The sequence below is a fragment of the Eptatretus burgeri genome, chromosome 8 (assembly GCF_056783735.1).
Source record: "Eptatretus burgeri isolate ZD-2024b chromosome 8, Ebu_testis_v1, whole genome shotgun sequence".
In the NCBI taxonomy this organism is placed as follows: Eukaryota; Metazoa; Chordata; class Myxini; order Myxiniformes; family Myxinidae; genus Eptatretus; species Eptatretus burgeri.
Window position 1 is genome coordinate 82,471,371 of NC_140968.1, and position 25,888 is coordinate 82,497,258.

At 42.8% G+C, this 25,888-nt stretch overlaps 1 protein-coding gene across 3 annotated transcripts in view; it reads right to left on the minus strand.

Moving 5' to 3' along the window:
* Positions 1-25,888, minus strand: part of LOC147022160 (solute carrier family 15 member 2-like) — a 315,727-nt gene that overhangs the window by 217,378 nt on the left and 72,461 nt on the right. For 2 of the 3 annotated variants that reach the window (XR_015061088.1, XM_085892804.1), the window contains exons 6-8: positions 25,608-25,698; positions 7,427-7,504; positions 803-885 (exon numbers count right to left, since the gene is read on the minus strand). Coding sequence is in view for 2 of the 3 variants with exons in the window: in XM_085892804.1 (XP_085748930.1) it covers positions 803-885; positions 7,427-7,504; positions 25,608-25,698 (252 nt within the window). In the remaining variant the exon portion in view is untranslated. The remainder of the gene's footprint in view (positions 1-802; positions 886-7,426; positions 7,505-25,607; positions 25,699-25,888) is intronic. The other variant, XM_085892805.1, reaches the window with a different exon arrangement.

The following is a 25,888-nucleotide window of genomic DNA, read 5'->3' on the forward strand; positions in this document are numbered from 1 at the left end:
TTGATGCCAATCCAAGGGACGGCACACACATTGATGCCTCGCCCTGCCTGAAAAGCTCTGGGATGATAGTTTATAGCTGGGATGAGATTCAAACCCACGCTAGACAGCTTAGAATCGAGTGCGTGTATCTCTCGGCCATCCTACCAGTTCCAACATGAAACTAACACACAAAACACACAGCCAGACACCTTGACATAACGAAGCTGCACTCACAGGAAGGAGAGAGAGGAGGAGGGGAGATGGAAGGGGGGGGGTGAAGAGTGGAAGGGAAGGACGGAGGGTAGAGGAATGAGGAGGGGGGGGGATAAGGGGAAATGTGGAGAGGGAGAGAGGGAAAGAGGGTGGGAAAATGGGGTTGGGGGGGGAACAGGGTTAGGGAGAGGGGGACTGGGGGGAAAGGTGTCAAGGGGAAAATTGGGTGGGGGAAAGGTGGCCAGGAGGGAGACAGAGATAGGGAAGATAGATATAGACAGAGACAGACACAGACACAGAAGGCTTTTGTGAAAATAGGAAATCTCCCAAGTGCAGTCAATGTCGGTTAAGAGTTCAAAGGCCAGTATTTTAGAGAAAGTACAGGTGGCAGTCCTTACTAATTTGCCTTATTCAACTCTGGTGCACTCCAACGCAAGAGAGACATTTTAACACTAACATGAGGAATAGAAATGTTTTTGCTGTTCATTATATTGAGCTGTTAATTTCTCATCATACCACGAGTATTCAGTAATCACTAAAAGTACTAGCTGTTATGTGAAATTAATTACATTGCATGTAATTATGGGAAGGGGTCAGGTGTTTCACTTACCAAAATGCATTTACTCACATCCACCAGGACATTCCCCTCTGGATGGATTTTCTTGTACAACGGACTTCCAGCACTAAATATAACTGGAAAAAGTAATGTACTTTGAATTATAAATACAATTCAGAATGTATAACTTATTCTTCATCATTGATAACCAGCAACTTGTTTTCCCCCCCCCCGACAAACTATGTATTTACAAAAATCAGAGAAATACTTGTTTTATGCACACAAATGCAATGACATTGTAAGAGAAAAATACATGGAAATGACTGTATACAAGTTCGCAATTATGATTCTGAATTTGATAATTGCACAGAAGCCAAATGCATCAATGGTTTCGGTGAACATGAAAAGTAATGAAAACAATTAAAGACAAATAAGTTGTGTATATTTCGTTATCGTAAATTGAACATCGATTTAGTCTTATGGGGCAGACAGTGGTCAGGAGGTATCTTCTGACAAGTTTGAACTGCAGTAGATTATTTTAAATCCTGCAAAAGGCTTTCAGCTGCAACTTTCCAAACAGTGCTTTCTGTGCTAAGGACCTCTCATCTATCAAATGCATGTCTGACCAGGATACAATCATGAATTTGGTCCACTGGTTGCATCATTATTGATATACAGCTCTGCCACTGGTGAGTTCCTGGAGATCACCGGAGGTATATTAAATTAGGTCAGGATACTGGCACAATATGTCCGATCGTTTTCAAAAGGTACTGTGGGATCTACAGACTCCATCAGTGAATGGTTGGAGGTGGCAGGGTCACCTACAGTTCGACATACTCGCCTCTGAGCAGTCTTGCCTTAGTTCGAATCTTGGCCCAGCTTTATCCTGTCATCCCGGTGTTTCGCAGACAGATCAAGGCATCAATGTGTGTGCTGTTCCTCGGATGGAGTCTTTTCTACCCCCGTTAATCCATCCCAAACCCACCTTCAAATTCTCCGTTTTCCTTCCTGAAATTCGCTGTCGTACCATCTTCTTTACCCCATGTACGCCACCCCCATCCCTTCCACAGATCTGCTATCGTATCTGTTCCCCATTGTTTTGTGCTTCCCTCTCCTGGCTTGTTATATGTTTGTGTATTTGCTCTTCCATGAGCCTCGACATGGTATACAAAAATAACCAAAAAACTAGGTGTCCTGTCTGACGGCATTGGCTAATAGACGTTAGATATCTCACGTGTCCACCATGAAGTGTTGGTGAGCTATTGGTGGCATTTTGGTCAAATTGTAAATTTCTGCTCTAACCTAGAGGTGGCAATCTATCAGCAGCATATGAATGGCTGCACCACTCTTAGAACTGAAGCAAACATGAGGCCACATGCTGCATACTAAGGTATGAAAAAGTGAATGGTCACAAATGGGACTTCAGCATTACCATCCCTTTTGAAGAACCATGCACTCAATGATACAACGTCCTGCATGCAAAGTACCAAGCAACATTTCGCAGTCACATCAAGAATCGAACCCAGAAGTTGAGTGCACTACCTCAAAGCTATTCCATTTTCCATGGACTGTGGATAATTGCTTTTAATGATACATCACAAACTCAATGAAGCTTGCCTTTTCGAGAGTAAATTATCAGAACTGTACATATTTGATAACAGTTATGATAAGAAGTACATGAAGAATGATTCTAGTGAACAGCACTACTACTACAATGTAAGCACAATCTTCATTTTACCTTTACCCATCCAAGTAATGAGATAGCCAATAAAATTCATCAATAATAATTTCGCTTTTCAGAGGCCAAAAAAACCCCATTCATCTACCTGTCTGTTGAATTGCCTGACAAACCAAATATCCTGCTCTCTACATGTGAAAATGTTGCATTAATATGGCCTCAATAGAGCATGTTCTTTTGAATGAAAGGCATTTCACATGACGATGCTGAAAGTGTGCGATCAAATGCGAGTAGTATAATGTACAAAGGAAGCATCCTCCCGATGCAAACCCAAATTATATACTGGTTATGGGCATACCGGTCTCTGTTTTAAAAACACTGTTTTAGCGACTTTTTTGGCGAACATGTTAAAACTTTCATTGTGGCAGCGGTTGCTTCAGCAGTTGATGTGCGAGGTCTACTGGAGCGGCCATTATGCACATCTATCACCGAGCTGTCTGCTTCAAACTTATTAGGTAACCTTGAAATGGTTACATGTGTTGGAGGCTCAGTTTCAAAATCATGTATCCAATGCCTTTGCACATCCAACATTCTACGATTTCCAATCAATAACACTTCAAAATCCACTTTCTTTGCTCGAACGTCAGATGAGATTCCCCCATTTTGAGTTTGTCCCAACAATGCAATGCATGATTTTATATAACACAACAATAACGCCATCTGTTGCTATTATCTATCATACCATAGTAAAAAATATCACATTTGTAAATGTCTTTTTAACATCCAAAGTGTGTTGATACACTTTTGGAACACCCTGCGAAAAAAAAAATGTGTGTGTGTACATTTGTGTTTGTATGTACACAGGTATAGGTATAGATATGTGTGCATGTGTATGTGTGTGTGTGGGTGTGTGTACATACTGTCGTGGCCAAAAATATTGGCACCCTTGCACTTTTTTTCAAATAACTCAATTTTCTCGAAAAATAAGGTGAAATCTTTGAAAAGTGGAAATTGTCTGGGAGCAACAACAGCTCAGCCGTGAAGTGGTAGGCCACACAAGCTCACAGAACTGGTTTGCTGAGTGCTAAAGAGCGTTAACGCGGAAAAATCATCTGTCTTCAGTTGCAACACTCACTACAGAGTTCCAAACTGCCTCTGGAAGCAACGTCAGCACAAACACTGTTTGTCGAGAGCTTCAGGAAATGGGTTTCCTTGGCCGAGCAGCCACATACAAGCCGAAGATCACCATGTGCAATGCCAAGCGTCAGCTGGAGTGGTGTAAAGCTCACCACCATCGGACTCTGGAGCAGTGGAAGCATGTTCTCTGGAGTGATGAATCACACTTCACCATCTGGCAGTCTGAAGGACAAATCTGGGTTTGGTGGATGCCAGGAGAACGCTACCTGCCCAAATGCATAGTGCCAACTGTAAAGTTTGGTGGGGATGAATAATAGTCTGGGGCTGTTTCTCATGGTTTGGGCAAGGCCCCTTCGTTCTTGTGAAGGGAAATTTTAACACTACGGCATACGATGACATTCTAGACAATTCTGTGCTTCCAACTTTGTAGCAACAGTTTGGGGAAGGCCCTTTCCCGTTTCAGCATGACAATTCCCCCATGCACAAAGTGAGGTCCATACAGAAATGGTTTTTCGAGATTGGTGTGGAAGAACTTGACTGGCCTGCATAGAGCCCTGACCTCGACCCCATCGAACACCTTTGGGATGAATTGGATACCGACTGTAAGCCAGACATAATTGCCAAACATCAGTGCCTGACCTCACTAATGCTCTTGTGGCTGAATGGAAGCAAATCCCTGCAGCTATATTGTAACATCGAGTGGAAAAACCTTCCCAGAAGAGTGGAGGCTGTTATAGCAGCAAATGGGGGACCAACTCCATATTAATGCCCATGATTTTGGAATGAGATTTTGGATGAGCAGGTGCATCCATACTTTTGGCCATGCAGTGTACGTGTGTAAAAAATATGTGTGTGTGTGTGTGTGTGTGTGTGTGTGTGTGTGTGTGTGTGTGTGTGTGTGTGTGTGTGTGTTCCTATGCACGAATTGGGATCATCCCGATCCGATGTCACAAGTTTGGATGTAATCGGGCCAGTACAGTGGAAGTGGTGTGACAATCAAACAAACACAAACACACAATTAAACACCAGTCTGTAAATTATTTCCAGGATTATATTTACAACTGCATATTGTTGATTTTGTCTTTATTGCAATTTGTTTAGGAGGGAAGTGTAAATTGATTGGATTATAAAGCAGGCCCCCAAACACCCACGCTGTCATGACCACATGCTAGCAGGATCTTGGAGAGTTGTAGCCAAATTCCACGGATTTCTGGAACCTTCACTCATTCAAAAAATCCTGGATCCACCATTGATGCTAAAACACTGGTAATTTTACGTGACATGCGAGCAGTCTGGGAGTACATTCTTCCCTGAAAGAAGTTTGAAGATACGTGAGGGAAAAAAAAAAAACATGAATTGTGAGACCAGAAGAGAACTTTGTTCAAAATTAGGAACAGACATTACAAAGGGGCCTGGATTACAGAAGTGAACCTTCCATCGAGGTTCACTTCTGTTATACAACATTGAGACGATCATCAAGTTCGACATGGAGAAATTCATTCCCCATAGAGAGGTCACTGTTCACCTGACCGATATTCCCTGATTTACAAAGGCTTGCTGAATGGCTGATAAAGCTGTCTGTCTGGCATATACCAACTGGAGCAAGAGCTCATGTGCTGTTACCCATAATGGTCTGAGAAGGGCAAGGCAGAACTATCAGAAAGTGGAGAAGGAGGAAAAAGACAACACTTCCAGAGGATAAAAGCTCGAATGACCTCTGGAGGAACCAAACCCCGTGATTGGTGGTGGGCAGTGAAGAGGATACAAGAGAAAGAATAACATTACAGTATCCCAACATTGCAGAAGGATGGCCAAACATTTGCAACCTCCCAGGAGAAAGCGGCCATCTTCTGTGATCATTTTGCATCAAAGTGTACAATTGGTTACGCTGAAAATGACCCTCCGGATCTCACAGCTCACTCCAACATTCACTTGGACACTGTAACGTTCCGGCATCGTGACATCAGACAGATCCTGCAGAGGCTTGACATAAATAAGGCATCTGGACCTGACGGAATTGGAAAGAGAATTCTCAGAGTGTGCATCAGTCCTTGCCATAGCTTTTGCCAAACAGCTTCATTTCTGCTTTAGCCATGGCCACTTCCCTTTCTCCTGGAAGATAGCCAATGTAGTTCCAGTGCATAAGAAGAACTCTTGCTCTGTTCCAGACAATTATTGGCCCATTCGTCTCCTAAGCTGCATCAGCAAGGTTATGGAGAGTGTTGTCAACACCACACTAAGGAAACATCTCATTGGAAATGACCTCGTCAGTGAAAATCAGTTTGGCTTCCGTCCTCGTCACTCAGCCTCCTATTTACTCACATATTCGAGTCATGAGTGGATGTCTTGTCTCAACAGTCCTCAGGAGAGTACAATTGTAGCACTTGACATCAAAGCTGCATTTGATAGAGTATGGCACAAGGGATTGCTGGTCAAGCTGGTTGCTAATGGAGTTGGAGGGCAGCTGTTACAGTGGTTATACAGCTACTTGATGGACAGACGTATCTAGGTAGTGGTTAATGGCCAAACATTAACCACTACCTAGATAGACCACTACCAAACATTACAGTGGTTATACAGCTACTTGATGGTTAATGGCCAAACATCCAAACAAACTCCAATTGATAAATCAGTACCTCAAGGATCAATTATTGGGCCCACCTTGTTTCTAGTCTACATTAACGATCTGTGTGACAACGTGCATAACCCAACCTGCCTCTATGCTGATGATGGCACCATAAACTGCTTGCTGGATGAAGTGAATACCACCATTTCTCTGAAAGACGACCTACAGAAGATCTCGATCTACAAGTGGGGACAGAAATGGAATGTCCTGTTTGCTTCCGAGAAATGCAAGGTTATGTCTCTCAGTAGATGACGATCAAGTGAGAATCCTCCAGAGTTCTTCATGGGTGGCAAGCCCTTGCAGCACGTACACGAGCTTGACATTCTTGGAGTCAGGTTCTCTCGGAGCTTGAGTTTCCATTCTCACGTGAACTCTATTGCCGATAGAGCTGGACAAAAAGTGAGTGCCTTTCGCAGTATTGCTCCATACTTGGATCCGCTTGGCTGAGCCCAAGTGTACAAAGCCCATGTCCGGAGCACAATGGAATATGCTCCACTCGTATGGATGTTTGCAAGTGCCATGTATCTTAAAAAGCTGGATGATGTGCAACGTCGTGCTGCACGTATCATCAAGGCCCCTCCACAGGAATTGAATATCGATCCCCTACCACACATGGGAACTGAAGCAGGTCTGGGTCTGATGTACAGACTGCACACAGAAGAAGTTTCAGCACTTCTGAAGACCATGTTACCTCCATCATGGATTCCATTAAGGTGCACCAGAGCAAGTGCTTCCTTTGGAAGCTAGGCTGTGCAGTGTCTTACTGGCAAGACGGAGAGTGGTCACTGGTCACTTGTTCAGTGTGACCACTCCGATATGCCTGCAATAATACCAGTGTGGAACAGTTTACCAGATGCCACTGTAGGTCACCCAACAACATCTGGGATCAAGGCTTTCTGCTACAGAGCACACAAATATCTTAAAGTGTAAAACAGTAATACTTATGATAATGTTTTGTATGTACGATTCTATCACCTTGTTTTCTTTTGACTATTATTATTCTCTCACTTGTATTTTTGATACTCTGTGCTTTCATGGTACAAGTGGGCACTGTTTTTGTTTTTTGCAGTGCTTATCCATAAAGAAAAATAAAAATAAAAAAAGGGAAAAACAAAAAGGTGAATAATGATTCTGAACGAAAATCTGAGAACGAATAATGTTATTATTGCCAAACTGTGAAAAAAGTTTTAAACAAGGTACAGTGCATTTCATTCCAGACAGAAAATAAAACACTTACTTAAGGCAATGATCATTAGACCAGCTGGAATAGAAAAAGCCAAGGCATAGCAGTCACCTCCAAAGCAATGCACATCACCTGCAGATGATTGAAGTGGAAGCAAAAGAAGAAAAAAAGTTTACCATGACAAATTTATCAATTAATGGCATTTCAAATGAATCTGTATGTTTGAATGAATGAGAATAATATCATTGGAAGCTGCCAGGAAATAGAAATAAAAAAATAAACATGTTATTTCATTTCTATAAAAAGTTGAGGCTCATGAAAGAGCACATGCAAGACAGAGAATGAGATGGTTTTGACCGATAACAACATTGGGGAACGACAACGGTACTCGGTAGAGCAAATACCTCCGCCACGCAACGCCTGATCCAGTGGAACATCTCGGGCCCCATACATTTTTCAAACATCATGCTATACAGGGTGTTTCCAAAAGATCTGGACAACATTGGTAGTTGATATATTTGGAACTACAAATGATACAATGATACCCTTTAGTTTATACTCGACGACCCGTGAACCCGTTGGGTTCCCGTTGTGACAGCGGTTAACGAGAAAAATAATTTCAAGAAAAAAAAAACATAGCTCCAGCGAACTATACCGCTGAGGTTGTTTGCATTGTAGTCCAGGCAAAATAAGGTTTGATCGGGAAAAAATTGCAACAGAATTTTTTTAGCACAATGCATTTCTATGAGGTCCCCACAACACCATACTAAAAGTCCTAAGAAATCCCTTTTGCAGAAATACGTCTAATTTGCATAAATCCAAAATGGCAGCCAATTATCAATATTGTGCCATATCTTTGCTCACAGATGACATATTTGGGTGATTTCAACTTCTAGAATGGGTATTTTGTATACAAGGATGCATTTAGAATACTTTTAAACTTCCCTGGAACAAAATCTCATTTGCATAAATCCAATATGGCCGCCAAATATAAATATTTTGCCACATCTTTGCTCTTGGATTATACATTTGAGCCATTTCAACTTCTAGTATATATATTTTGCAAACAAGAATGCATTTAGAGTATTTAACAATTTTCTTGGATGTATTTTGATACACATTCATTTGCATAAATCCAATATGGCTGCCAAATATCAATATTTTGCCACATATTTACTCTCAGACAACAGATTTGAGTGGTTTATATTTCTAGAATATTTGAGGGGATCAGAGGCTAAATTTTGGATAGTTTAATATTTTGATTGGATGGGTTTAAACAAAATGGATGAATTTAATAAAATACAATATGGCTACAAAATATCGATATTTTGTGATCAAATTTACAACAGTCACTACTTTGGCTAGTGTTTCATTGCAGACATATTAATACCCTACTGAAGATGCCCATCAAGGTCATCATTATAGTCATCAGTGAAATCTGGTAGCTGTGAGTTGGCACAACTTGTCCCAAGGCATTCTCCACAAACAGCACTGCAATGCAGACTGTACTTTCTGCATGTGCACCTCTTTGTATTACAGTCTGTTTTACAGTTACAGCAGATGACATCCAGTAGTTTTGATGGGGCAGCAAGCTGGTCAGTTTGTATTGGCAAACATTGTCCATCCACCATGTGCCATCCCCACTCTTCCGGCTTCATATCGATGCTTCTTCCTTTCCACTCCATCATTTGATAATATACACGGAGGTGTGGTGAATTGACGTGAATTGAGGGACATGACGCGGGATCACATGTTGTGCGTCTCGCGTATAAGGGGAGGTCTCTGCGGCACGAGTGATTGTCCCCGGGGCATTGCCATTTACATCGGCTGTTCACTTGATGCTCGTTAACTGAAGGTTCCCATTGACTGGTGAGAATGGAGATTATATCGAACTCCGTGCTTACGCGGATTGTCTGCAATGATTAACTGCACATGTATACGTTACTGCTTATGTACTCCTAGCTGAACCTGTATTCCCCGGTGTGCCCGTAGAAGCGGCTCCAATCAAATGGAATAAAGCCTAAACTCTGAAGGTTCATCTCTCGCTCTCATTTCAATTTATTCCATTTGATTTTCTCGGCTCTCTCAACCAAAGATGGACAAGATCTACAAACCAGAGAGGTTCGACGCAGACCCAAACGCGACTGACGCAGAAATGAAATGGTCGCATTGGTTCTGCTCCTTCTCACACTATCTGACCATCATCGAGGAGGGAGCTGACAAATTTGCCGCCCTCGTGAATCATGTCTCGCCCAGCGTGTACAGGCTCTTCTCGGAGTGCGGAACTTATGAAGCAGCGATCGAGGTGCTGCAAGCGCTCTACGTGAAGCCCAAGAACGAGGTATACATACGACATCTTCTCAACACACGCAAGCAAGCAGCCGGGGAGACAATCGATCAGTTCCTGCAAGCTCTGAATCAGCTGGGAAAAGACGGCAGCTTCCGGGCGGTAAGCGCCGAGGAACACCGAAAGGAAGCCACACGGGAGGCATTCATCCAAGGACTCAGATCAGCCCACATACGGCAACGCTTACTAGAGAAAGCGCAACCCACTCTTGACAAGGTAGTCGATCAGGCTCGAGCAATGGATACGGCTCAGCAGCAATCTGAGTCATTTGGGACACCGATGCTGCTCATGAACGCTGCTACGATGGGAACCCAAGGAACCCCACTGGCACAGACACAGCCAGACATAGGGGATGGAGAAACACCCGAGGAGCCGGATACCCAGACCTCGTCAAACTCCTCAGCAACTGCTCCGGTTGGTAAATGCTTCTTTTGTGGGTACAAAAGGCATCCTCGTCAAAAATGTCCCGCCAGAGATGCCACATGCATGAATTGCGACAAGAAAGGGCATTATGCCAGGGTATGTAAATCTACTCTAAGGAGAAATAAACCCACTTCTGCGGCTCTCTACTCGCAAAATAAATTGACTGCAGCCTCCCCGGGGAATCTATCCAAGGCTATCATCAACGTACGAATTAACGGGCATATGGCTGAGGCACTGATTGATACCGGTAGCTCTGAAAGTTTCGTCAACAGCTCGCTAGTGAAGGGCAGGAAATGGGTAATCCACCCGACTGACAATACGGTATGCATGGCCGCCACCTCACTACAATCCCGCGTACGAGGGTACTGCAATGTTGAATTGGACGTAAAAGGGTACACGCATCGGGATGTAAAGGTACTGGTGCTTCATGATTTGTGCGCAGACGTAATTCTGGGTCATAATGTCCTCAAGCAGCACACGAGCGTCGAAATACCCTTTGGAGGAAGCAAGCCTCGTCTAATTTTAAATGCGTTGACCACCACGGAGGTGACGTCCCCCCAGCTGTTCGCTAACTTGTCGCCGGTCTGCAAACCGATAGCGATCAAATCGCGGCGATATACCACTGCTGACATGAATTTCATCACTTCGGAAACCAAGCGATTACTGGAGGAGGGAATTATAGAACCGAGCGATTCGCCATGGCGCGCACAGGTGTTAGTAACCAGCAGTCAGAACCATAAGAAACGAATGGTTGTCGATTATTCCCAAACGGTCAATCGCTTCACCCAACTCGACGCCTACCCCCTGCCGCGCATAGATGAGATGGTCGAACGCGTGGCCAATTATAAGGTATTCAGTACCATCGACTTGCGAAGCGCCTATCATCAAATTCCCATCCGAGAGGAAGACAAACCTTACACTGCATTCCAGGCAGGGAGGCGCCTCTACCAGTTCAGAAGGATACCATTCGGTGTCACGAATGGAGTAGCTTGCTTCCAACGGGTTATGGACGACATCATCTCAGATGAAAACCTCAAAGACACTTTTGTTTACGTGGATAATGTCACAGTGTGCGGTAGGGATCAGAGGGAACATGATAGGAATCTGGACAGATTCTTGAGCATTGCTAGAAAATATAATCTGACTCTCAACTACGAGAAATGCGTATTCTCGGCAAGGTCAATTGACCTTCTCGGCTACACAATAGCCGACGGCACAATTAAGCCTGATCCTGAGCGATTGCGCCCGCTCCGTGAGCTTCCACCACCTTAGGACTTGCAGACAATGCGCCGGGTGATCGGGATGTTCGCTTACTATGCGAGATGGATTTCGCAATACTCCGAGAAAATACATCCCCTAGTGCATTGCAAAAACTTTCCACCAGATGCCGCTGTTGTAAGAGCTTTCCACAATCTCAAGGATGATATCAGTAAGTCCGTGGTTTTATCGATCGACAGCTCGGTGCCCTTCGTGGTGGAGACCGACGCTTCAAATCACGCCATAGCTGCTACACTTAATCAGTCTGGGCGGCCGGTCGCGTTCTTCTCGAGAACTCTCTCTAGAAGCGAGCAGAGACACTCAGCGATAGAGAAGGAAGCGTACGCCATCGTTGAAGCGCTGCGGAAATGGAGACATTATTTACTGGGAAACCACTTCACGCTCGTTACGGACCAACGATCCGTGGCATTCATGTTTGATGGGAAAAATAACGGGAAAATTAAGAATGAAAAAATTATGAGATGGCGGATAGACCTAGCTTGCTACAGATACGACATTGTTTACCGGCCCGGGAAAGAAAACCCTGCTGCAGATACCTTCTCCCGAGTCTACAGTTCGGCAACAATCAGTCAGGCTTTGCAAGACCTCCATGTGTCTCTGTGCCACCCAGGGGTAACCAGGATGGCACATTTCGTACGCAGACAAAATCTTCCCTATTCTGTTGAAGATATTAAACAAATGAATGCTTCATGCCCTGTTTGTGCTGAACTAAAACCCAGATTCTATGGCGCGGCATCTGGCAGACTGATCAAGGCCACTTCCCCCTTCGAGAGACTAAACATTGACTTCAAAGGGCCCCTGCCGACCGAAACAGACAACAGATACATATTCACCGTTGTTGATGAATATTCAAGGTTCCCTTTCGCGTTTCCGTGCTCGGATATGACCTCGGGCACTGTCGTAAAATGTCTCTCTGACCTCTTCGCTATGTTTGGGAGACCTTCGTACATACATTCAGACAGAGGGCCGTGTTTCATGTCGGCCGGGCTAAAACAATTCCTATTAGAGCACGGCATAGCAACTAGTCGAACGACGGGTTACAACCCACAGGGAAACGGGCAGGTGGAACGGTATAATGGAGTTATTTGGAAAGCCGTAACTCTGGCGCTGAAATCGAGAGGACTGGGCCCCGAGCGGTGGGAGGTTACCCTTCTCGACGCTCTGAATTCCATACGCTCTTTGCTCTGCACGTCCACAAATGCCACTCCTCACGAACGTATGTTTACTCACCAACGACGTTATGTTGACGGTCAAACGGTGCCCAACTGGCTGACCCATCCCGGTACAGTGTTCATGAAACGCCCGGTACGACAAAGCAAGTATGAACCGCTGGTGGAGGGGGTCGAACTCATTGACACTAATCCAGAGTATGCTCATGTCAGGCTCCCGGATGGCAGGGAGACCACTGTGTCGGTTCGCCATCTGGCTCCCTCAGGTACTCCTCCCGCTGGTACACCACCTTCTGGCACTCCTCCTTCTGACATTTCCCCCCCCAGGAACTCCGCCAGGCGACGGGGCTGCCGCGTTCCACCCGAGAGCGATCGAGGAGTCATCCCCGGCACAAGTCGAGGCTCACCAAGAGGATCGGGAGTCTCCCTCAAGTGAAACTGCCGTTTACTCCCGGAGAGGTCGACGAATAAGGCCCCCTCGACGACTCAATCTGTAAAGGGGATTATCGGCATTCTCGCTGCTCATGCTCCTATATGCCCATTATATCATATATCGATGCTCATTTCCATGCTCCTACAACTCAAAATAATCACTGCTTGGCATGTATGCTTCTGTAGATCTATTAGTCCGCGTTGCTTGAAATGTATACTCCTATAGTGCTAAAGCAATCATGGTGTGTAAGATGGGCCCCTAGTTACATTTTAAAGGTGGGGAGAATGTGGTGAATTGACGTGAATTGAGGGACATGACGCGGGATCACATGTTGTGCGTCTCGCGTATAAGGGGAGGTCTCTGCGGCACGAGTGATTGTCCCCGGGGCATTGCCATTTACATCGGCTGTTCACTTGATGCTCGTTAACTGAAGGTTCCCATTGACTGGTGAGAATGGAGATTATATCGAACTCCGTGCTTACGCGGATTGTCTGCAATGATTAACTGCACATGTATACGTTACTGCTTATGTACTCCTAGCTGAACCTGTATTCCCCGGTGTGCCCGTAGAAGCGGCTCCAATCAAATGGAATAAAGCCTAAACTCTGAAGGTTCATCTCTCGCTCTCATTTCAGGAGGCTGTGATATTTTGCAGCTACTGAGGTTGGGGGTAGAGTTTGAGGTTCTACATGAAATGTGCTCTTGGAAACCTTCTCACAAAATCGCCTGTATCGTAAAGTGTCCAGTCCTTGTTCTTTGGCACCACCATATAATGACACAAGTGCTTTTTCTCCCGCTGCAATAATGTCCTGTTTTGCCACATGTCTTTCTTGGCTGAACACCTTAGCTTGCTGACGGAACAGGGCAACACTCTTGATCTTCCTTACTGCTAAACCCTTTCCCTATCCAAACAGGTGAGAAGTTGTATCGCAGCCAAGGATTCCATAAATAAATAACACATGGTCACAAACATCAGGACCACGAAATTCCTTAGACTGCTTTATGCACCATATTCTGGTCTTTTTTGCTGATTGCCTGGGCTCTGGGACCAGGAACAAGTCATGTGCATCCAGTTCAGCATGGTGCAGTAGGAGGATGAGCAAGTCCATGTCATCCCCTATCAGGACAGTGTCTTTGATTCTCGCAGATGCAACAGCTGTTTGGACAATGAGCACATCAGCATCATGCTTTGCATGATCTATATTACACCCAGCCCGCTCTAGTTTGTCACTAAGATAAACAATAAATCGTTGTTTGTTTGTTACATTTTTCAAGAATTCCTCCTTCTTGGACTGTATAACCATTCCACCAGTGAAGTTTACTGTCTTGCCTGAACAAGCCCCTGTCCTTCTCATGTGCGTGGCATCTTTTGTTGTTGGACCGTCTTGGTATCCATCAAATATAATGGTAGCAGCCCCATATTTATGCGTAACATATGTGACATAAATCTGACTGAACTCTCATATGTGGATCCTCTTGGCCATGGAAGACGATGAAGTAGCGCACCACCATCGAGAATATACTGGACATTTCCAATTGGTTCTCGTTGCTCCCCTTGCATGGTCTTCCAGAGAACATCGGCAAGGACAGCCTTATTGGCCTGCAGGGGAAGGAAGGAAGATTCAAACAATGCTGGGGGGTAACTACACAGTTCATATTTGAAGAGTGACTGTAGATCTTCACAGCGCTCCCCAATGGTTACCAGTCTCTGGAAGATTAACGGTGGATCTACCTTCACAGATTCCCCTTTGATCTTGACAGTTGATCTTGAATTAAGTGTCACTGCTCGATCACATTTCCGGAAGGTGAACTCTTCCACAGATTTCCCAACCATGGATGCTAGAATCTTTTCTCCAACTGTTCTTGATCTTTCAACGTTGACTCCTTCCTGGGCTGTCATGCCATTTGCAGTGTTAAACAGGGACGGATCCCGTGCGAATGGATCTCTCTCCCTGAGATAGCTGATAAGATCAAAGGTGTCATTGACATCTCTGGCTTGTCTAGCCTTTGACAGGTCTTTGTGCTGGTCACTGGTTTCAAATGAGATGCCACTGAGCTTCTGCATGGTCTCGTTGATATTTGCACATGCTGGCATGGAAAGGACCCACATGAACCGCTGAGTTTCTGTCATTCCTTTTCCTCTTATCAGGCCTCCATGTGACTTTATACTTCTCATCAGCACTTGCTCAATTGTGAGATCCGTGGATAGTCCTGCCCAGTACCTATCACTGCGCCTCACCACATGGTATCCTTTCTCAAATTGCTGATGGACATCTGGATGACTTTCTGGCAGATTAAGCATCATTTGCAGGTATACATATGCAGACTTTGCACATAGCATGTGTCCTCGATGCATCCAATGATTTTTTTTAAGTATTACAAATGCATCCTTGGATCCAAAGATCTCATTATAGAAATTTAAATCACTAAAATACATCATCTGAGAGCAAAGATTTGGCAAGATATTGATATTTGGCGGCCAGATTGGATTTATGCAAATGAGATTTTGTTCCAGGGAAGTTTAAAAGTGTGCTAAATGCATCCTTCTATATAAAATACCCATTCTAGAAGTTGAAATCACTCAAATATGTCATCTGTGAGCAAAGATATGGCAAAATATTGATAATTGGCTGCCATATTGGATTTATGCAAATTAGACGTATTTCCGCAACAGGGATTTCTTAGGACTTTTAGTACGGTGTTCTGGGTACCTCATAGAAATGCATTGCGCGAAAAAAAATTCTGTTGCAATTTGTTCCCGATCAAGTGAAAAAATGGGATCGATTGCTTGGACTATTGATCAAATTCTCTCCAAGAGTATTTGACTGAATCGGGAATTTATTTTTTTATTAATTTCTTTCGTTGCCCGATTTGAACGAAACTTGATACTGCACACCGCAGGTGAATGGTGAGGAAGGTGGCCCTAAAATTTTTGCACTATCGTGTACGGTTTTGGCTGTGTTTTGGGAACATCCATACAAATATATATATATATATATATATATATATATATATATATATATATATATATATATATATATATATATATATATATATATATATGTGCACAATATGAGCGTTTTAGTAATATATAGATGATACAGAAACTCATAAAGTTTTGTGCACACCATTAATACAGAATGTGAGCTCCATTTGTCATGCGCAGGACATCAAGGCAGTACACGAGTTCTTGCCATATTTGGCTCAGAATGCTTGCATCCAACAGTGCGCATGCAGTTGTGATCCGAGAACGAAGATACAGCAGGTTTGCCACCTTGATGTTGTGGACAACATATTTGACAACCCCCCACAGGAAAAAAAATCGAGGGGATGATGTCAAGTGATCATGGGGGGCAGGCAGTTGTTCCGTCTTGGCCAATCCAGCGAGCTGGAAAATTTTCATTCAGGATGGCTCCAACGACGAAGGCCCAATGAGGGGGGGGGGGTGCTGTCCTGTTGAAAAATGATATCAGGGTGCAGATCTTCATTCTCTTGGAAGGCAAATCCTTCCAACATGTTCATGTAAATTGTTGAGGTCACTGTGTCCCCCACAAAGAAAAACGGACCCACCAAGCGGTCACGGAGAAGGCCACACCACATTGACCTTTGGACTATTGCGCAAGTGTTCCATGACTATGTGTGGGTCTTCAGAGCACCAGATCCTCACATCATACAGGTTGACCTTCCCCAATACATGAAAGCAAACTTCATCTGTGAACATAACCTTTTTCAGGTAATCTTTGTCATCTTCTATGCGACTGAGCATTTCCAAGGCGAACGCCTGGCGTTTGAGTCCATCATTTGGTTTGAGTTCCTGCAGAATCTGCACCTTGTCTGTGTAAAGCTACAGTTTTTTTTTAATGCAAAATCCTGCGTACAGTGATGGTTGGTAATCCCAGTTCTCTGGATGTGCATCAAATCGATTTTTTCAGACTTTGAGGAAATGATTCATGCACTTGTTCAACATCTGCTGCACTTATACTTGGTTGACAGGTGCTTTTCTGTTTCTGAAAACTTCCAGTCTCCTGAAACCTCTTGTTCTTGATATCAGAGGACTCTCTGATGCTAGTCCTTGATGGCGGATTCCTTCCATACCCAGTACGGAAATTACACTGAACTTGCATGTCAGATCTCATGAACCATTCGACGTACTGAGTTTTCTCCTGTGGAATCACCATTTTCTTTTACATTAAACCACCAGCCTTTAAAATAACGAAAACTTTATGAGTTTCTGTATCATGTAAAACAACGGGTGTCATATAATTTGTGGTAATAAAATATATGAAATAAATGTTCTTCTTACCATTGGAGAGGAGTTCCATCAGGAGTGGGGAAGGTTCCTAGTCCTTCCTCTTCCCCACTAGGACCCATCCACAGCTCACCTCCTACCATATGTTCCATCCATACCGTCCATTGTTACGTGAACATCCACCATCTTTTCCATTGTTCCCACACATGCTCAATTTCAAAGTAAAATATTTTAAATTTCACCACAACCAAAACTCACATTCTTTTGCTTAACTTTGGTTATAAATTTTCCTTGGAGACATTGGAACGAATCTCACATTCCTGATACCAGTTGTGTAGAGATTTGAACCAAGGTTCTTTCCCCACAACTGACTCCAGTTGTCGACAGGATTGGATTCAATCTCAGGTCTACTACCCACTTGAGCCTGGTGTTGGCTTAGTGGTTAGGGTGGTGGCTTGGGATCCTAGGGTCCTGAGTTCAAGCCCCGTTGTGCCGCTGAATTAATACACCAGGAGGTTGACTCAGGTCCTTCCGAGGTCAGCAAAATGAGTACCAGTGTACTGGTAAGGGGGACACTGCATCAGCAGCATAGCCGTGTCCCAACCAATGATGCAACCAGCAGCCACAGGCTGCACTCGATAGAAGGAGACTACCCACTTCTGGCACATTAGATGATCCGTTAACACGTTCCATCTGTGCCAGGGATATAATACTCCCTTGAAAACCCCAAATTGTGATCAAGATAATGTGTTCAATATACCAATATTCCCCATCAGTGACAGCAATCCAAGGCCAAAATCAGTGGCGCAATGCACAGGAGGCAAAAGGTGGGAAAACATCTCATATTTAAAATGGGGTTTATTAAAAATTAATATGGGGAAAGGGGTGACAGAATGCGAAAATAGTATGGAACAAACAAAGCAGTGGACACACAGATAAGGATGATGGGGGACGCAAACTTGTGTACAGAGATAAATGACAAAAGTTAACCCTGCCATGGAGAAAAAAAATAAATACCAGGACTCACACAACAATGGGGAATGAGCGAGAGCTTGAGCAAGGCATGAGGTAGTTGTGGGTTTAGCCGAGTATGGCCCGAGATGATTGTGGGTCTGTGCAGACTGGTGTTGCACAGGGCTGGTGTGGCATGGGGTAGGAGGATGGCAATGAGGAGAGGGATACTGTCTCTACAAAGGTGTGATTCCCACTCCTACTGCAACTGCAACTGCCAATTCCAAAAACTCCAAAAACAAAATTTATGTGCCCCAAGCAGTCATGGCCCTCATAAACTTTGGGACCACCTTCATGCATGGCGAGTCCCTATCATTGCTCGCTTGCTGCTGGGGGTGTGCCATATTCCGGGTTGTCCCACCCCAAGGGGTAGCCCCCATAAAAGGTCTTCCGCCCCTTCTCCAAGGCTCCGCAGCAAACTGCCCCGGCCAAAAACTCTGTGACATTTCCTCTTAGAGCGCAACACACTTTCCAGTTGTGCCTTTCTACCCAAGTCCTCACCGGGTCTCGCTCCAAAACAGGAGGTTTTAAACAAGAAGCTCTCCTCTCTCTCTCTCCTCTCTCCTCTCTCCTTCTCGTCTTTTAAAGTTCGCACTCCCTGCCTTCTCGGTGCACGTTTTACAATTCGAGTAACTCTGACATTTCCCATGTTACAAGAGTAATCTAACCTATGTAGACATATGAACCATACTCTTCTTAATATAATCAAGCTATGGATCTCCCCCACCTCCTTCCACATAACAGTACTATACTAGGACATCAACTCCAAAGAAATGATAATGGGAATATATTGTCTGATGGAAATATTAGTGGTTTGGCAGTAGGGAGAAAGAAGTTATTTGTTGATGGAATGGCAATGCATGTCAGTGAATACATACCAAATCTAAAGATAGAAGTGATGTTAATTAGAAGGCTCATCTGAAAGAAACATATGTATATATATATATATATATATATATATATATATATATATATATATATATATATATATATATATATATATATATATATATATATATATATATATATATATATACAGTGGGGAGAACAAGTATTTGATACACTGCCGATTTTGCAGGTTTTCCCACTTGCAAAGCATGTAGAGGTGTGAAATTTTTATCATAGGTACACTTCAACTGTTAAAGGCGGAATCAAAAACAAAAATCCTGAAAATCACATTGCATGATTTTTAAATAATTAATTTGCATTCTATTGCATGGAATAATTATTTGATCACCCACCAACCAGTAAGAATTCTGGCTCTCACAGACCTGTTAGTTTTGTCTTTAAGAAGCCCTCCCATTCTGCACTCATTGTCTGTATTAACTGCACCTGTTTGAACTCGTTATTTGCATAAAAGACAGCTGTCCACACTCAACCAGACTCCAACCTCTCCACAATGGGCAAGACGAGAGAGCTGTCTAAGGACATCAGGGACAAAATTGTAGACTTGCACAAGGCTGGGATGGGTTACAGGACAATAGGCAAGCAGCTTGGTGGGAAGGCAACAACTGTTGACGCAATTATTAGAAAATGGAAGAAGTTCAAGATAACAGTCAATCTCCCTCAGTCTGGGGCTCCATGCAAGATCTCACCTCGTGGAGCCTCAATGATCATGAGAAAGGTGAGGGATCAGCCCAGAACCACACGGCAGGACCTGGTCAATGACTTGAAGAGAGCTGGGACCACAGTATCAAAGAAAACCATAAGTAACACACGACGCCGTCATGGATTAAAATCCTGCAGCGCACGCAACGTCCCTCTGCTCAAGCCAGCGCATGTCCAGGCACGTCTGAAGTTTGTCAATGACCATCTGGATGATCCAGAGAAGGAATGGGAGAAGGCCATGTGGTCTGATGAGACCAAAATGGAGCTTATTGGTTTAAACTCCACTCACCGTGTTTGGAGGAAGAAGAAGCATGAGTACAACCCCAAGAACACCATCCCAACCGTGAAGCATGGAGGTGGAAACATCATTCTTCGGGGATGCTTTTCTGCAAAGGGGACAGGATGACTGCACCGTATTGAGGGGAGGATGGATGGGGCCATGTATCGCGAGATCTTGGCCAACAACCTCCTTCCCTCAACAAGAGCATTGAAGATGGGGCGTGGCTGGGTCTTCCAGCATGACAACGATCCGAAACACACAGCCAGGGCAACTAAGGAGTGGCTCCGTAAGAAGCATCTCAAGGTCTTGGAGTGGCCGAGCCAGTCTCCAGACCTGAACCCAAAAGAAAATCTTTGAAGGGAGCTGAAAGTCTGTGTTGCCCAGCGACAGCCCCGAAACCTGAAGGATCTGGAGAAGATCTGTATGGAGGAGTGGGCAAATCCTTGCTGCAGTCTGTGCAAACCTGGTTAAGAACTTCAGGAAACGTCTGATCTCTGTAATTGCAAACAAAGGTTTCTGTACCAAATATTAAGCTCTGTTTTTCTGATGTATCAAATACTTATTTCATGCAATAAAATGCAAATTAATTATTTAAAAATCATGCAATGTGATTTTCAGGATTCTTGTTTTAGATTCCATCTTTCACAGTTGAAGTGTACCTATGATAAAAATTACAGACCTCTACGTGCTTTGTAAGTGGGAAAACCTGCAAAATCGGCAGTGTATCAAATACTTGTTCTCCCCACTGTGTGTGTGTGTGTGTGTGTGTGTGTGTGTGTGTGTGTGTGTGTGTGTGTGTGTGTGTGTGTGTGTGTGTGTGTGGGTGTGTGTGTGTGTGTGTGTGTAATGTAATATATATATATATATATATATATATATATATATATATATATATATATATATATATATATATATATATATATATATATATATATATATACATATATATATATATATATATACATATATATATATATATATATATATATATATATATATATATATATATATATATATATATATATATATATATATATATATATATATATATATATATATATATATATAGCCTGGTGTTGGCGCAGTGGTTAGGGCAGCGGCTTGGGATCCAAAAGGTCCTGAGTTCAAGCCCCGTTGGGCCACTGAATTAATACACCAGGGGGTCGACTCAGCCTGTCATCCTCCCGAGGTCGACAAAATGAGTACCAGTGTACTGGGCCAGTGTATACCCCGGTTAAAATAGGTGTACCATATCCCTGTGTCATAAGAGGCGACCAGGGTTGCGTCAGGAAGGGCATCCGGCATAAAACATGTGCCAAATCACTATGCGGATCATACGGATGATCCGCTGTGGCGACCCCAAAAGGGAGCAGCCGAAAGAACAAGAAGATATATATATATATATATATATATATATATATATATATATATATATATATATATATATATATATATATATATATATATATATATATATTCTTGAAAAGATGTAGCATCATTTATACATGAAATGTTGGAGTAGTTAAGTGAAAGTTGCATTCATTAAGGGTTTTAGCAAAACCAACTGGAAACAATGATACTGAAAAAAATGGTATTTTGATGTAAAATGGCAAGGTGAAACAATTTGGAGTCTCTGAATCCCATGTTTTCTCCACAGAACAGATTAGAAAACTGGGATTGAGAAAAAAAAAAAGATTATGCAAACACTTCTTGGTCTTATGAAAATGCTTGTGAATGCAACAGTGTAATAAGGAGCCCATTTGAGTTATGGCTGGTTTTAAAAGCAAGTTATATATAATTAATTCGATTCCCCAAAAGGAAACTATAAAGTCCTATATAAAGTATAAAGAAACTATAAACTATATAAAGAGCGACCACTTCATTGAAATTGAAAAACGAGAGGCTGAAGAAATTGACATTATTGTTGCTTTTTTAAACTATTATTTAAAGAAATGGAATTGCCTATTAATGGGGCTGGCAGGATAGCCAGGAGGTATGCACAGCCACCACTGAATCATCTAGCCTGGGTTCCAATTTCAGCCCAGCTACAAACTGTCATCCAGGTGTCTCACAGACAGTGCGAGGCATCAATGCGTGTGCCATCCCTGTACAGACGTTAAAGTGGGTGTCCCGTCTGCCAGCACGAGTTGTTGGACATGAAATATCCCACGGTGTCCTTCACGAAGAGTAGAGATGAGCAATCTCAAGCACCCCGAACAAATTACATATTCCTACTACAACCGATAGAGGGTGTTGCATCAGCAGCACAGCCACACCCTCAGCCAATGATGCTCCTCACAGCCATGTGATGCATGCAAAAGAAGAAGAAGAAGAAACCAATTAATGAAGAGAATGGTGCACACACACTCTTGTGTGCAGCCTTTTTGGCTGCTGGTTGCAAAATTTGTTGGAGACATTCATCATTGGTTGGCGATGCCACTGATGTACACCATAGCCCCAATTACCAGGACATTGGTATTCATTTTGTCGACCTCAGAAGGATGACAGGCTGAGTCAACCCCACCTGGCGTTAATTCAGTGGCCAACGGAGTTCGAACTCGGGAACCTCGGATCCCAAGCCAGCCACCCTAACCACAAAGCCAACAACGCCAGGCTTAAGAGAATGGTGATACGATTAGCTGAACAAAATTTCTAAGCAGATACATGGTGGCAATGAAAGTGACAAAGTAAACAGTCATAGTATACATAATTCAAATTATTCTTCAATAACCGAATTTGTGTATTCATCATCAATTACAATGTTCAATAATGGGACCACAATTTAAAGAAAAGGCACCATCAGGGTTGGATGTTTCAGAAACCAGATAAAAATAGAGAATCCTAAACCAAAATGGCATGCTCAAAATGAAAATGTCAACACTCATGTGAAGATATACAAAGGGAGATAAGTGGTGGCTTTCTTCCATTTCCAATTCCTCAATTTGCAGGACAGCAGCGGCTCTTACTGGAGGAATTTAAGCAGCAGTAAAAGCAGCGAATGAAAGGAAAACCAAACAATAAGCCCAGAAGGAAAAGGAGACCTAACAAGGAATTAGATTGACCACAGAGATTAAGAGGTTATTGTAGATTTTGCTGAAAATCCTGAAAGTCTCCCATAAAGAGCACAAAGATAAAATTAATTATGATTCCTTCTATAACTCAAGCAGTGATAAACTCACAAAAAGGGGTTATGATAATATTTTCTCTTAAATTACAAAAACCAAGTACAAAGAGTATCATGATGCATACGGTGCCTTCAGAAAGTATTCACCCCTCGACTTTTGCCACATTTTGTTACGGCCTGAATTTCAAAATTGTACAAGTGTGTTAAGAAATAATTGATAGGTCACATGGTTTGGCAGCCATATTGGAATGAAGAAAAATATTAAATAATGTTTTCTCTGGAACCGCTTAATCAATTGACGTGAAACTTCACCGTTGGGATCTAGTCATAATGAGGAATACATGTTTTAAATTTCAACTTGATTGGACATATAGTCTGGCAGCCAGAATTATTAAATATTTTGATATGGGTTTGTTTGTTTTTGAATAAGGCTCACTTGGCTGTGCCTAGGTGGGCTTGAGGGTAGAGGAGAATCAGCTGAAATGCAAATCCTATCCAGGTTCCTCCTGATGACTTCATTTTTTCCTTTTGCTTGTTTTGGTTCCTTCTGATTACTCCAATGCAGGACTGTTCCTATTTGGTCTTCCGTTTGATTTGAATTGAATTTATTTTAACCCTATTCTGAATTCAACTGAATAATAATGAAAGACGTCATGGCCAGGATCAGGTTTCTGATCAAAGCGGGGTTGCATCAAAGCGGGTTGTCTTGGGACCCGGTCATCACTGCCAGTTCTAATTGTGTCTCATATTAATTACATAACAAACCAGCACACAAAATTACACAAACACCACACAACACACCACACAAAAAAACTCCTGGTGAAGGTCTGCAATCTCTGATTGCTCTTTATACTCGTTTCCTTTTATTTCAGCTGTCTGCTCCACGACAGCCTTAACAGGGTGGACGCATTCATCCAGCACCTTATGAACGTTTCAAAGTAAGGGGCTTCTTGCTCATGTGCATTCCATCCCTCTCTTTTCTCACCTGTGGAATCCACTTGCTTCTTGTGTCTGTCCAATCAGTTTCTTCCATCCACTGCTTCAAGATTTCAGCTTAGCATCTTCTCCAGTAATCCCCCATTTCCATTCATGATACAGTATATGTTTTTTAAATCTCAAAGAACCTTCTGCCATACCTCACATTTTTCTCTTTTATTTTACAGGTTATGTTTGTTTATCAGTCCAATATCTGCTTGCTTTTCTTCTCCCCTTTTCTTTCATTCTTAACCGCTCATACCGTGGTTATTTTTTATCCAGCATGAGCCTGACTTTGGATTGTGAATTAATTTTGCGGCTAAATAGTGCATTTTTTTCGAAGTTATTATGCAAAGTAAAAATTTGATAAAGACTACATCTATGCTTTATTACCAGAAGTATTAGAACAGCAAGGAAATATGCAGTGCTATAAATTCACAAGCATTTGTCACATTTATAATTGGATGTCGGTCGACTCCTGGCAGAAAGCACGGCTCAGACCCCGACACAAACACTTTGAATGAAATTTTGGTGGATTTCAGGCTTCACAGCATCTGGATGGCAATGAACTTTCAATGTCTGCTACTGACATAGATAAAGCACATGCTGCTTTACATTGCTGGAAAATATGCACATGCAGGTTGCAAAGGATCATTTTAAGTTCATGGTTGTGCTGTCAAGATACTATTGGTAAGTAGAAGAGCACTCGGTAGAGAGTATACCTCCGTCAGGCTGATTAGTTTACGTTTTTTATACCACTGACAGACCGGATCTGGATTCGGACTTGAAGTAAAATCTAATCGGCTTGTTCTCGTCACCGAACCAACTCATCCACCAAGTTTCGCCCGAATCCATCCACAATTTTTTTTTAGATATCCTGCTCTTTGTTGTTTATGGCCCGATCTCTCAATGGTGAAAAATCACGTTAAAAATTCTTGACTCCAGATCCGGATTCGGATCATCACTAAAATCTAACCATTTTGTCCTCATCACATACCCAAGCACTCCGCCAAAATTCGTCCGAATCCGTCCACAGCTTTTTGAGATATTTTGTTCACAAACAAACAGACAGACAGAGGTGAAAACATAACTTCCATTCATCTTTGGTGCTGGAGGTGATTATCAATTTTGGTCATTTCACCTTAGTTTTCCTTTATATTACCACATTGGAGCAAAGGCTGCAAAATTTGCTTTACTTGTTATCATGGCCACAGGAAATGGGATGAGGAAGAAAGTGTTGAGAAAAGGAGTGGTTTAAATAATCCATGATATTGAATTGGTTGTTCTGTTGGTTATGAAAACAATTCAAAGAAAGTAGTGAGATCCAAGTCCCCTCACCACGAAGCATCGGGCTGATGAACGTCGAAAGCAGGCTTCCTGTATTGATTGCCAAGTAAAAGATGGAGAAGAACTTTGACTGCTCGGATATCTAGCAAAGAAAAAGAAGAAATGTTTTTCATTCATTGTGGTTGGTGCTTGTCAATTTTGCCATCACGTATACAAAAATACTACAGCATTTGTACAGGCTTCGAAGGTCATGGAATAGGTGGATGACAGAAGACGAAAGGTCACAAAACCAATAATAAAGTGAAGAGAGTCAAGCAAGCAAGTGATGATCT